At 42.5% G+C, this 15,062-nt stretch overlaps 1 protein-coding gene across 1 annotated transcript in view; it reads right to left on the reverse strand.

Moving 5' to 3' along the window:
• The window catches only part of igdcc4 (immunoglobulin superfamily, DCC subclass, member 4), a 140,446-nt gene extending 125,633 nt beyond the window's left edge, over positions 1–14,813 (reverse strand). Inside the window, exon 1 of the mRNA XM_041174907.1 lies at positions 14,618–14,813. Within this exon, the coding sequence (XP_041030841.1) occupies positions 14,618–14,684 (67 nt within the window). The 5' untranslated portion in view covers positions 14,685–14,813. The remainder of the gene's footprint in view (positions 1–14,617) is intronic.
• Between the last annotated feature and the right edge of the window lie 249 nt (positions 14,814–15,062).

Genomic DNA, 15,062 nt, shown 5'->3' on the forward strand with positions numbered 1-15,062 from the left:
ATTTCTGACATGGCTGTTTCCGCAGCCCTCTAAGGTAGAGAATTCCAAAAATTCACCACCCTCTGAGTGAAGAAATTCCTCATCTCAGTCTTAAATGGCCTAACCCTTTTTTGAGATTATGTCCCTTGGTTTTAGACTCACCAGCCAGGGGAAACATCCTATCTACACCCACCCTACCACGCCTGTAAGAATTTTGTAAGTTTCAATGAGATCATTTCTCATTCTTTGAAACTCAAGAGAATTTAGGCCCAGTTTCCTCAATCTCTCCTCATAAGTGGATCCCACCATTCCAGTGATTAGTCCGGTGAACATCCATTGCACTTCCTTTATGGAAAGTATAACCTTCCTTGGGTAAGGAGACCAAAACAGAACTTCAGGTGCGGTCACACCAAGGCTCTATACAATTGCAGTAAGCCACCTTTACTTTCAGCTGGAGAAAAGTTACGGCACACTCAAGACATATTGGACAAGCTGTGTTACTTGCGGGTCTCATTCTTGCTGATAATTATTACCTGACAACATGAAAATGACTCAAACGGATTTGGTAATGGAAGAGATGTGTGCAATGAGCCTGTAGAGACCAGTAACTTTACAAACATAAATTTGAATTTCCAATTGATGGCCAACAGGATGACAAAATCCCCTTGCGATGAAGGCCAACATACCATTTGCCTTCCTTATTGATTGGTGCACCTGCATGCTTGCTTTTAGTGACTCATGGACAAGGACACCCAGGTCCGTTTGGACACTAACACTTCCCAACCTCTCACCATTTAAGAAATATTCTGTTTTTCTACCGAAGTGGGTAACTTCACACTTATTCACATTATATCCCATCATCTTGTACTCATAACTTTTACTTATATAGTGTCTTTAACATATAACACTCCAAGGCACTTCTTCACTACATTCTCAGGATATTTAGTGATAATAAAATTCTCACAACCCAAGAACAGCAAAAATTTATACCAGTCATGCAATACTTATTACATCTGTTACAAATATGAAGTTTATAAGGTAGTAATGTTTAGGACTGTGCCTTTCATTTAGGATGAAATGAAGGGGGTCATGCGACCTGTTCTGAAGTTTACCTGACAACAGGCCCGGGTGATGTGGCTGTTAAAGATTAAAGGGAGGCCCAGGTTGTTCGCTGAAAAGAAGATGTAAGGTGTTCACACTAGTAGACAATGACAGCAGCATCTGTGTTTACAGTAGTTAGACTACTAGTTTCCAAAGCCCCAGGAAGATGTTGAAAATGGTAGTTTAAAACAAACGTTTGCAACCTGTCTATTTATTTCTAAGATAAAAGAGAGTTGGGATCTCGAGGATAGCTAATCAGCATTTCTACCTGGATATCAAGTCCATGTGATTCCCCTTGCTACGGAGATGGGCTTTGAGAGGGGAAGGGTTTCTAAGATAGCCCTGAAAACTCTCAGTTAGTCTGCCAGGATCCAGAAGAGTCAGGTGGGAGATCATGCTCAGATTGAAAAGGGCAAATTCATAAAGATTTGAAACAAAGCTAGAAGATTCGCCTAGCTTATACTAGAGGAAGAATCACCAGAAGAAACCCTCTCCGTGAAAGACAGTTCTGGGGTTAAATGTTACCAAGCTAGGAAATAATAGCATACCGCAAATATTAAATAATCATGGGGTAAAAGAGAGGGAAGGAAATAAATACAATAACTATCACTAGAGAAAAAGTACTAAGAAAACTAATGGGGCTAAAGGCCAATAAGTCACCTGGACCTGATGGGTTGCATCCTAGGATATTAAAGGAAACAGCTGCAGCGATAGTGGATGCACTGGTAGTAATCTTCCAAGAACGCTTAGATTCTGAAAAAGTCCCAGAAGATTGGAAAACTGCCAATGTAACACCCTTACTCAAAAAGGGAGGGAGACAAAAAACTGGTAACTATAGGCCAGTTAGTATACTAGCATGGATAAAGAATTGGCTGACTAATAGAAGACAGTGTTGGGATATTGGGGCCATTTTCAGGATGGCAACTTGTAACTAGTGAAATGCCACAGGGATCAGCATTGGGGCACAATTACTTACAATATATATTAATGACTTGGATGAGGGAAATGAATGTACTGTCGCCAAGTTTGTGGATGACAAAAATAGGTGGGAAGGCAAATGGTAAGGTTCTACAGAGGGATATAGGCAGGTTAAATGAGTGGCAAAAACTTGGCAGATGGAATATAATGTGGGAAAATGTGAGGTTATGCTTTGGCAGGAAGGGCAGAGAAGCTGAATATTATTTAAACGGAGAAAGACTGGAGAAAGCTGCAGCATGAATCCCAAAAAGCTAGCATACAATTTCAGAAGAAAGGCAAATGGGATGCTGGTCTTTATTTCAAAGGGAATGGAGTATAAAAATAATGAAGTCTTGCTAAAACAATGGAAGACATTAGTTAGACCACAGCTAGAATACTGTGAACAGTTTTGGTCCCCTTGTCTAAGGAAAGATATTCTAGCATTAGAGGCAGTCCAGAGAAGGTTCACTAGGTTGATCCCAGGTATGGAGGGATTTTCTTATGAGGGGAGGTTGAGTAGGTTGGGCCTGTGTTCATTGGAGTTTAGAAGAATGAGAGGAAGCCTTATTTGAAACATATAAGGTTTCTGGGGTCTTGAGAGGGTAGATGCTGAGAGGCTGTTTCCCCTTGTGGGAGAGTCTAGGACCAGAGGGCATAACCTCAGAGTAAGGGGTCGCCCATTTAAGACAGAGGGGGAATTTCTTCTCTCAGAGGGTTGTTAATCTGTGGAATTCTTTACCACAGAGGGCTGTGGAGGCTGGGTTGTTAAGTATACTCAAGGCTGAGATAGACAGATTTTTAATCAGTAAGAGAATCAAGGATTATGGGGAGAAGGCAGGAAAGTGGAGTTGAGAATTCGCAGATCAGCGATGATCTCATTGAATGGCAGAGCAGGCTCAAAGGGCCAAATGGCCTACTTCTGCTCCTATGTCTTATGGTCTTAAAAGAAAGAAGTAAACCCTCAAGAGCTAAGGATCACTCTGTAATGGGTCCAAGAAATTCAAATAACTATTAAACAGACAGCACGAAGCATACCTGAGTGGGTTTTCAGCTGGGTTAAAACTAAAAGAGGAAAGTTCTGTAGTTTAAAGTATAACGTGCCTCATGTGTTTAGTTATGGTGCTTTCAGTCTGTTTGTTACAGTGAAAGTCTTAAAACGCAAAATCTTGTTGTGTCATCCTGTCAGCCGTCAACTGGAAATTTGAATCTATGTTTGTAAAGTTATCGGTCTCTACAGGCTCGTAACATGTATCTCCTGCTATAAATCCGATTTGAGTCATTTTCATGTAAACAGAGGCAGTACTTACTATCAAGAATAAGACCACTTTGTTAACACTACAGCTTGTCCAATATGTCTTGAATGTGTTGTAATTTTCTCCAGCTGAACACTGGGATAAATAACCAAAACAAATGTCTACAATTTTTGTCTCAAACTCTGTATCCTCACCAACTACTCCTGGGCCTCATCTTGGCTGCATCTGACTGCTCAGAGTCCTAGTGGATTCCAAGCAGAGTTTCTGTATCATAGCCTCTCTAGCAGCTATACAACTTTGCAAGAACTCTACATTAGTCTAATTTTGGCCACTTGCACATGCCCAACTGCCTTTGCTGCACCATTGGCTGCCATGCTTTCAGCCATCTGGGCTGAAGCTCTTGAATTCCCCCTCTAACCCTCTGTACCTCTCTACTTTCCCATTTGGTTTCAAGACATTCGTTAAAGCCTAAGTGTTAGTCACATGTCATAATATCTCCAAACTTTTGGCTGATAAAGTTCCTGAAATTTACCTTGAGATATTTTTATTAATTTATAGGCACTAAATAAATGCAAGTTTTTGTTGTGGCCTGACAGAAATGCAACACTTGTAAGACATAGGACAGAGAGGCAGGAGAAAAAGAGCAGAAAGGATTGCAGAGAGAAAGAAAGAAGCATGGGGAGACACAGGTGGGGCTAAGTGAGACATGAAGTTCTGAAAAGGGCAAAGGACATTGAGTAGTATCAAATTTATTCCATTTCGTGGAAAACCAATCAGAACTATTCTTCCTATGAACTACTGGAACAATATTCCAGGAGCCCTGCAACCCAACAAGCACTCACTATTACAGTGTAAAGTATCATAGCTCTGAGCATCAGAAAACATCATTTTTGAATTTAAAATGCTTCAGTCCAGTTGAACACTTAACCCTTACACAAAACACCTAAGTACTGAATCACACTTCCCCCACAAAAGTGATGTCTTATAATCACTGTTAATGGAAATCTGGGAAGTTTCTACATGTGATTGTGCACAAAAGGCCTTTATGCCAGAATAAAGAGCTATTTGTCCAATGATTTCATCTAAAACATAAAATTAGCATTCTCACATTGAATAGAATATACAATACAAAGCTGAAGTGCAAATAAAACGTAATGAAGAAACTGGGCTTGAGTGACGGTCTTCATTAATGGAACTAATTTTTATGCTTTCAGCATTAAACTTCATACTTGTGCTTTACTTTTCCATTTCTTCAGTTGCAAGTTATAGGTTATTGAGATTATGGTGCTAATATCAGTTTGAGGTTGATATCTACTGGCAACAGTGCAAGCTAGCTACACCGAACAACACTGCAAGCTCTCGACCATTCTATACTCAGGGAAAGTGCATTCTAAATATCTCTTTCAATTGCAACTTCAAAATTCTGGAGCATGTGCCAAGCATGAGGCTGAACACTTTCCTGATTAGATTTGATAGAGGTATTCAAAATCATGAAGGGTCCAGACAAAGTAAATAGGGGGAAACTGTTCCCATTGCTGGAAGGATCAAGAACCAAAGGGCACAGATTAAAGGTAATTGGCAAAAGAAGCAATGGCAACATGAGGAAATCTTTTTTTTCCAGCAAGTGGTTAGGATCTAGAATGCAATGTCTGGGAGTGTGGTGGAGGCAGGATCAATTGAGGCTTTCAAAAAGGAACTGGATTATTTTCTGAGAAGGAAAAACTTTCAGGGCTTCAGGGAAAAGGCAGGCAAGTGGCACTAAGTGAATTGCTCCTTTACAGAGCTAGCACAGACAAAATGGGCCAAATGGCCTCCTTCGGTGCTGTAAACATTCTATGATTCTAGAAAACTCATTATTTTGTCATACTTTCTACACCTCTTTAGTAATTACAAACAACTCTTGAATATAACAAAACATTAGATGAAATAAAGCATGCATTTAGCAACACTAGTGCTGGACCTAAATCTAAAGACACTACAAATTATACAGTTTCTATCTGTTGTAAATTTTCCAGGCATGTGCCTTGTTTCCTCCTTCCCCTTTGCTTACTGAACCTCTAGTTGTGCAAATAGTGGAAAACCAGATATAGCTTTACACAGGAACAGGCCCTACTGCTCCTCAAATCTGTTGCACCACTCAAATAGATCATGCTCTGTATATCAACTCCATTGACCTAGCACTGCACATAACCCTTGATACCCTTACTTAACAGAAGTCTATCAATGGCAGTCTTTACATTTCAATTAACCCAACTTTTTGGGGCAGAAAGTTTTGAATTTCCACTAATTTGATGTGAAGTAGTACATTGATTTCCTTGTTGAATGGCCTAGCTTTAATTTTAAGATTACACCCCACCTTGTTCTGGATTCACTTTATCATTGTAAACACTTGAATAAGATCAATGATCATCCATCTAAACTCAAGAAAATACAAACTAAGTTGATGCAACCTATCCTCATAGGAGCTTAAACGGTTAGGCTATGTCATTCAGATAATTCTGCACTGTATTCCCTCCAAGAACATCCCTAAGATTTGGTGCCCAAAGCTGAACAGAATAGTCCAGATGGTGGCTGACTAACCCCTTTGAGAAAAAGGCCAACATTCTAATAACCTTTTTGATGCCTTTTTGCACTCACGCACTAGCAATCAGTATTTCTGTACACATTAACATCCATTTACCTTTGATCCCCCAAAGCGCCCAGTCTCTCACTATTAAGAAAGTATTCCAATTTCTCTTTCTCAGATCCAAAGCGAACAACTGCACACTTCTCCACATCGAACTCCAGCAATCCGTTTTACCCATTAACTTAGTCTGCTTGTTCCTTTGTAACCTCTCGCTCCTATCTCACTGTTGTCTGCAAACTTTTATATACAATTCTCTATTCAAGTCATTAATATATTAGGGTAAAAAGCTAAGCATGCACCTGACCCCATCACCTCCCACCCCACTGTGTACTGGTTCCTGAGGAACACAGTATGTCACATCTCAACAATCAGGCACAATTCATTATCCTGATTGTTCTCCTACCTCCCAACCAATTACTGACTCATTTCACAAGGTTACCTTCTATTCCATGTGCTTTCATTTTTGCTAACAATTCCTTGTGTGCAACCTTATTAAATGTCTTCTGGAAGTCCACATCCAGAGACAATCCCCTATCCACCATGCTTAGAGGCCTCCTCAAAAAATTAAACTAGATTAGTCAGACATGACCTACTCTTTACAAATCCATGCTGGCTCTCTGATCAGCTAATACTTGTCCAAGTGCTCAGTCATTCTGTCATGACGATAGATTCCAGTAACTTTCCTACAACTGATGGTCCTATAGTTACTTGGGTTCTCCCTCCTTTTCTTAAAAAAAAATCAAGTAGTATTTGCAATTATCCAACCAACAGGCTAAAACCTGATCCTAGGGTGCATTAGAAAATTACTGAGAGAATTATAGAAACCTACAGCCCAGGAGGAGGCCACTTAACCTAAGACTACTCTGGCTCCTTGAAAGAACAGTCATTCTCATACCCTCACTTTTTGTCTGTAACTCTTTGAGTTCCTTGTCCTCAAGTAAGTGTCCAATTCCTTCAAAATGGAATCAGATCCAATACTTTTTCAGGTAGAATATTCCAGATCCTAACAATTCTGAGTGGAAAAAATTCTCCATCTCCTGTCCAGATCTTTTGCCAAAGATTTTAAATCCATGACCCCTCTATATATATATATACTGATCCACTTGCCAGAAGGAACAGCCTTTCTCAATCAAAACCTCTCATTAATCTTGTAAACATCTATTAGGTCTTCTCTTATCCTTTGCTGTTCCAATGAGAACAGTTTCAACTTTTCCAACCACTCAGAACTGAAATCCTTTATCTCTAGTAACGTCCTGGCAAAACTCTTCTGCAACTTTTCTAAAGCCTTGACATCTTTCCTGAAGTGTGCTGCCAATCTGCAATTATCGCACCTATTTCTTTAAAAACTCTGGGGTGGAAACCATCAGTTCCAAGAGATTATTTTGAAAAAGCATTCTCAGGATATAGGCATTGCTAGCAAGGCCAGTTTATTGCTAATCACTAAGTTGCCCTTGAGGAGGAGGCAGAGGTCCTTCTTCTTAAAATGCTGCAGTCTGTGTGATGGAAATACCTCCACAATTCTGTTACATAAGGAGTTTCAAGTTTATGACCCAGCGACATTGAAGAAACAACAATATATATTCTAGTCAGAATGGTGTGTGGTTTGGAGGGGGACTTGAAAGTGAATAGTGTTCCCATTCTGTAACTGCTGCTCTTATACCACTAGATGGTGGGGGCTGTGCGTTTAAGAAGAGCTGCAAAGCATTCTGTAGATTGTAAACTTACCAAAGCAAAGTGTGTACTATGGAGGGAGTGAACATCTAAGCCATTGGAAGCAGTACTGATCAGAAGATAGCTTTGCCCTGGGTAGTGTCAAGCTTCTTCAATCCTGTAGAGTTGTACCTATCTAGATAAGTGTTCCATCACATGCCAGGTGCACCTGGTCGATGATAGAGATGGTTTAGGGAGTCAGGAGGTGAGTCACTTATTACAGGATATCAAGCCCTGGAATTGCTCTAATTGTCTTAGCATTTATATGGCTGGTAAAGTTAAGTTTCTTCCCAATGGTGATCCTTAGAAGGCAAATTTTGAGGGGCTCAATCAAGCCAATGCCACTGGTGATCAATAGGCAATGATGAGGCTTTTGCTTACTGGGGATGGTCACTGCCTGAGACTTGTGCAGCATAAAGTTACTTGCCACTTGGCCTAAGTAGCCAAGTGGTTATGGTTCTGGGTTTGTAACCCGAAGATCAAGAGTTCAAATCTCACAATGACAAAAAACTATCAAGAGTTCAAATCTCACAATGGCAAACTATGAAACAATGTAACTTCATCTGAAACAGATGGAAACAGGTTTACTCAAAAGAGTATCAAGAGTTCAAATCTCACAATGGCAAACTGTGAAACATGTAACTTCATCTGAAACAGATGGAAACAGGTTTGTACTCGAAAGAGTATCAAGAGTTCAAATCTCACAATGGCAAACTATGAAACAATGTAACTTCATCTGAAACAGATGGAAACAGGTTTACTCAAAAGAGTATCAAGAGTTCAAATCTCACAATGGCAAACAATGTAACTTCATCTGAAACAGATGGAAACGTGTTTGTACTCGAAAGAGTTACTAGCATTTTGCTTGGCCTAAATAGCCAAGTGGTTATGGTACTGGGTTTGTAACCCCAAGATCAAGAGTTCAAATCTCACAATGGCAAACTATGAAACAATGTATCAAGAGTTCAAATCTCACAAGGGCAAAACTATGAAGTATCCCAATTTTGGCTTGGCCTAAATAGCCAAGTGGTTATGGTACTGGGTTTGTAACCCCCAGATCAAGAGTTCAAATCTCACAATGGCAAACTATGAAACAATGTAACTTCATCTGAAACAGATGGAAACAGGTTTACTCAAAAGAGTATCAAGAGTTCAAATCTCACAATGGCAAACTGTGAAACATGTAACTTCATCTGAAACAGATGGAAACAGGTTTGTACTCGAAAGAGTATCAAGAGTTCAAATCTCACAATGGCAAACTATGAAACAATGTAACTTCATCTGAAACAGATGGAAACAGGTTTACTCAAAAGAGTATCAAGAGTTCAAATCTCACAATGGCAAACAATGTAACTTCATCTGAAACAGATGGAAACGTGTTTGTACTCGAAAGAGTTACTAGCATTTTGCTTGGCCTAAATAGCCAAGTGGTTATGGTACTGGGTTTGTAACCCCAAGATCAAGAGTTCAAATCTCACAATGGCAAACTATGAAACAATGTATCAAGAGTTCAAATCTCACAAGGGCAAAACTATGAAGTATCCCAATTTTGGCTTGGCCTAAATAGCCAAGTGGTTATGGTACTGGGCTTATAACCCCAAGATCAAGAGTTCAAATCTCACCATGGCAAACTATGAAACAATGTAACTTCATCTGAATAGGAACAGATGGAAATGTGTTTGTACTCAAACGAGTTACAAAAGCATAAAGTTACTTGCCACTGATCAACCCAGGCCTGAATGTTTTTCTGTATGTGTACATGGACTGTTTTATTATCGGAGGATTGGAAAGGGAGCTGAACATTGCAATCAGCAAGTAGTCGCACATCTGACTTTATGAGGGCAAGATCATTGGATACAGCATCTAAAGATAGTTGGGCCGTGGATGCTGCCCTAAGAAACTCCTACAGCAATGTCCTGAGGCTGGGGAAATTGGCCTTCAGCAACCACAATTAGCTTCCACTTCAGCCATATATGACTCAAGCCACTGGAGTGTTTCCCTCTCCAACTTCAGTTTTGCTCAGGCTCCTTGATGCCACATAGCCAAATGCTGTCCTGATGTCCCAAAGGCAGTCACCTTCACTGTACCTCTGAAATTCATCACTTTAATTCAAGTTTGGACCAAAGCTATAATGCAATCTGTAACCAAGAGGACTATGTGGGGTCGATAACCTGTTTTGACTGAGATGCAATTATCCCTCATCCCAACCCCACCCTTTCGTTTTTGGCATATGTTAATGCAGTTCACCATTTGTAGTATAAGCCTACATACGTTTTATTTTGTGACTGCTAACTTTCAGCTAAGTCCCCTTTGTATTTTATTATGCTTTTTGCTTAAAAATAAAATCCAAGTTGCTTGGGTTAGTTTATTCCTAGATGGACCAATTTCTTGTTTTATCTCCTCCTCCTTTTGTTTTATAATAGTTACATTTTCTTTTGTTAAGGAACCATTAGTTTTGTATCTGTTCCTATCAGTATAAATTGAGGTTTATCCACCACAACAATTTTTTTTTTTAATTTTGCATTCATCCTCCTTGCCTTTCGGACTGATACATCTAAAGCATGATACGATCTTGACATTTGTTTTGAAAAATCTTGAAATAAAAAGACCTGCACATACATGCTCCAAATACTGCTCCTGGCTGGAATGATTTTGTACATGTAAATAATCATACTTTTTACTGACTTTTTCACACTGTTTACAATCCACCATATTTTCCATTCTGTGTGTTTGTGCAAGTTTTAGAGCAATGGACAGAATAGTCTCATAGGGGTATGCATAGCATTTTACTTTATGAATAGGTATATCTGACAGCACTGTTCTCTCAGAATCTACAAGAAAGATCCACATAATATTTATCACTAAGTAGTAACAGGAAAAGGTTTAAGGCATGTCACAACAAACCAAGAACAGTGGGTGTCACAAACTGTGACGCTGCAGTCAACAGACAAAGCCCAAGGGAATAGGTACAAGTTACAATCCACAACAACAGTGTGAACTTTATCCTAGAAAGACAAAGGAAGAAAATATCAATGACCTCATTGACATATGGCCACACAATCCAATCTTCAAGTAAAATACATTATAAGTTACCTATTCTGATCTACAGAGTAAGTGATTCTATTTCAGAATTCAGAATTGTTTCCCCTCTTGGAACCCCATAAGATGTCAGCTACCACTCCCTTTCTACAATCTAATCAAGCAGCATCAAAACAGATTTTTAACAGACTGAGGATTTAGTCTATTAACAATTGGATCTTTTATCCCAAATATGTCTTTTCAATTAAGGAGCTTATTACATTGGGGGTGGGATTGAACAGTTAAGAAAAAAATAACTATTTTTTCAAGCAGAAAAACAATATAGTACAAAGACAAGAAAGCAATACAATATATCTGAACAGGGCACAAGCCAGAATTGTGTCCACCTTGGTGCCTGTTCTCCCCACCCACAAATTCCCCTCTCAAAATATGAAATAATCTAACAAGGAAGATGTTGCCCAGGTCATGATGAAAGAGGAGGTAGTTCAGACACTTAAAAGGGTTCAAAATTGATAAGGAGGTGCTATTAGATAGGCTCTGAATTGAAGGTTGACAAAGCACCAGGACTGGATGAGATGCATCCAAGGATACTGAAGCATGTGTGAATGGAAATTGCAGAGGCACTGACCATAATTTTCCATCTTCCCTAGATTCAGGACTGGAGAATTACAAATTTTACACACTTTTTCAAAAAAGGACGTAAAGATAAGCCCAGCAATAGAGGCTGGTCAGTTTAATGTCAGTGATGGCAGCTTCTAGAAACAATAATTTGGGACAAAATTAATAGTCACTTGGGCAAATGCAGGATCGCTGTAAAATTTCAGGAAAGCCCGTGTTGATTTGCCAAAGGCAAGTCATGTTTAACCAACTTGCTGGAGCTTTTTTTGATGAGGCAATGGAGGTTGATGAGAGTAATGCTGTTGATGTGGTGTACATGGACTTCCCTAAGGCATTTGATAAAATGCTATACAACAGACTTGTGGACAAAGTTATAGCTTATGGAATAAAAGGGATTGTGGCAACATAGATATTAAATTGGCTGACGTCAATGTAATAGTTAATGGGTGTTTTTCAGACTGGAGGAAAGTTTGTAGCGTAATTTCCCAGGAGTCAGTGTTGGAACCCTTGCTCTTCCTGATATATATTAATGACCAGACATTGGTGAATAGGGCACAATTTCAAAATTTGCGAATGATATGAAACTTGTAAGTATTTGAACCATGAGGAGGATAGCATAGAATTCCAAAAAGGACACAGACAGATTGTTGGAATGGGCAGACAAGTGGCAGGTGAAATTTAATGCAGAGAAATGTGAAGTAATTCATTTTGATAGGAAGAACACAGGCAATATAAAAGGTACAATTCTAATGGGAGTACAGGAAAAGAGGAACCTAGGTGTATATGTCAAAGGTGGCAGAACAGCTTGAGAGAGTGCTTAATAAAGCATATGTCATCCTGGGCTTTATCAATAGGGGTAGTGAGTACAATAACAAGGAAATTATGTTAAGCCTGTTAAACCACTGGTTCAGCCTCAACCAGCATTGTGCCAGTACTGGGCACCACACTTTAGGAAGGATGTGAAGTTTTAAAGAAGGTGCAGAAAAGATCCATGAGAAAGGTTCCTGGGATGAGGAACTTCAGTTATTTTGAAAGATTGGAGAAGTTGGGACTTGGAGAGGAGATTTTACAGAGCTATTCAAAATTATGAGGGGTCTGGACAGAATACAAAGGGAGAAACCATTCCCACTGGTGGAAGGATTGCAAACCAGAGGCCACAGATTTTAAAGTAACTGGCAAAAAGAAGCAATAGCGACACAAGGAAAAACCTTTTTATGCAGCGAGCAGTTAGGATCTGAAATGCATTGCCAAGGAGTGTGATGGAGACAGGATCAATTGAGGCTTTCAAAAGGGAATTGGATCATTCTCTCAAAATGAAAGTTTTTGCAGAGGTACAAGACAGGGGAGCGGCATGAGGGGCATTTCTCCTTCAGGGGGCCAGCACAGTCTCAAAGGGCCGAATGGCCACCACCTTCTGTGCTGTAAGCATTCTATGATTCATTCTATTGTGAATTCTAGGTGCTGGACTCAAGTTTGTGTTCATGATTGACCCAGCATATTAATATCACGATTGTTATAAATCACAGGAATGCAACTGTTCAATGCATATGAACCAACAACACCATACCCCCCTCCACTTAATGTAGCCATCTACTTATAAACAAAAATACATGCATAGGTTCCACCTTCTCCTCCACCACACAAACCAACCCTCCTTTATAACTCATTTAAGGACTAATCTATTTGTGCAGCATATTAAGGAAATTATTCGACAGGCTGTTCTCAACTTTTTGTCACGTTTGTTACATTAACCCTGGTGCTACAATCCAGATTAAACTTCACATTCCTGCAGGAAGACAAATGCAAACACCAACTCTCAACAATAGCATTTTTTTTCTGCCGATACATTTTCCCCTTAGTTCTTCTCTCCCCCCCCCCCCTTCCTTTTCTCCATTTATTCCTCGCTCCCAGCAACTAAATCTTTCTCCAATTCTCCTTCCTCGCGTATTTTCCTCATCCTAGCCCCGTCTGTCCCGCAACGCTTCCCTGAATGTTGCTCCTCTTACCAGCATAACAGCCCCACACAGCGGGCCTCCTCGCCTTAGATAAATGATATTGAAACGAAACGCGAGATCAGGGCGAGTGCAGATCTATTTAAGCACATGGGAGATGTGTTTATTTCTCAGCTCACATCAAAAATCCACGGCCATGGGGGAGCTATTCTCACTCAGCTGTTTGGACTGGTCTTTTTTTTTAAATTTAAATCCCCTCCAAGCTATCATCCTCCTTCTGTCAATGTCCCGTCCCCCCCAACAACTCCCTTTCCCCCCCCCACCACCCCCACCCCCACCCACCCTCTCCCTACACCCCCCCAACTCCCTACACCCCCCCACCCACCCTCTCCCTACACCCCCCCACCCACCCTCTCCCTACACCCCCCCACCCACCCTCTCCCTACACCCCCCCACCCACCCTCTCCCTACACCCCCCCACCCACCCTCTCCCTACACCCCCCCACCCACCCTCTCCCTACACCCCCCAACTCACCCTCTCCCTACACCCCCCAACTCACCCTCTCCCTACACCCCCCCAACTCCCTCTCCCTACACCCCCCCCAACTCCCTCTCCCTACACCCCCCCAACTCCCTCTCCCTACACCCCCCCAACTCCCTCTCCCTACACCCCCCCAACTCTCCCTCTCCCTACACCCCCCCAACTCTCCCTCTCCCTACACCCCCCCAACTCCCTCTCCCTACACCCCCCCAACTCCCTCTCCCTACACCCCCCCAACTCCCTCTCCCTACACCCCCCCAACTCCCTCTCCCTACACCCCCCCAACTCCCTCTCCCTACACCCCCCCAACTCCCTCTCCCTACACCCCCCCACCCACCCTCTCCCTACACCCCCCCAACTCCCTCTCCCTACACCCCCCCAACTCCCTCTCCCTCCCCACCCCCCCAACTCCCTCTCCCTCCCCACCCCCCCAACTCCCTCTCCCTACACCCCCCCAACTCCCTCTCCCTCCCCACCCCCACTCCCTACACCCCCCCAACTCCCTCCCTCACCCCCCCCCCCCCTTTCTCTACCCTCACAATCATCAGTTTCCACAACAGCAAAAACACACCCAGCCCATCCTCCTCAACCTAAACACTAGCACATGGGGCGGGTGAGCCTCCAGTAACTGGGAGGAGGGGGGGGGGGGGGGTTGGTCTCTGCCTGTAGCCGAGGGATGGAAGCCTTTACCACCTCCTCCTCCATCAGCGGTCACCGAGCCGACAACCTGCATGTAAACAACAACAGTGACAACTAACTCCAGAGCGGGCAGGCGGAGGGAGGGAGGGAGAGAGAAGCCGCTACCTTAGGGCGGGGGGCGGGGGGTCTCTCTCATTCTCACCTTCCGAAAGTATCACGGTCAGAATCCAAGTCAGGAGGCAGTGCCAACAGAGCTGTCCGAGCGCCATGTAAACACGTCGCGGTCACGGAGGAGGAAAGGTTGGAGAGAGCGAGAGATTCCTTTTTAAACCTTCAAATCGAACCGCTGGCGATACGAGACCTCCTCCCTCTACCATCCATCGCCATCTTGTGTGTTTGTGTGTGTGTGTGTGTGCGCGCGCGCGCGCGGCGCCACGGGCAAGGGGAGCCCGCGGCGCGCGCACGGGGCCTCGCGCCCCCCACCCTCCCACCCATCCATCCATCCATCCATCCCTCTCTCTTGCCCCGCCGCGCGCCTGCGCGCGCGCGCACGCGCCGCCCCCTATCCCCGCCGCCCCGCCCCCCCCCCCCCCCCCCCCCCCAACCCCAGTCAACCGACCACTGCAGCTGGGTTCTCGCCCAGGGTC

The sequence above is a fragment of the Carcharodon carcharias genome, chromosome 26 (genome assembly GCF_017639515.1).
Source record: "Carcharodon carcharias isolate sCarCar2 chromosome 26, sCarCar2.pri, whole genome shotgun sequence".
Lineage (NCBI taxonomy): Eukaryota > Metazoa > Chordata > Chondrichthyes > Lamniformes > Lamnidae > Carcharodon > Carcharodon carcharias.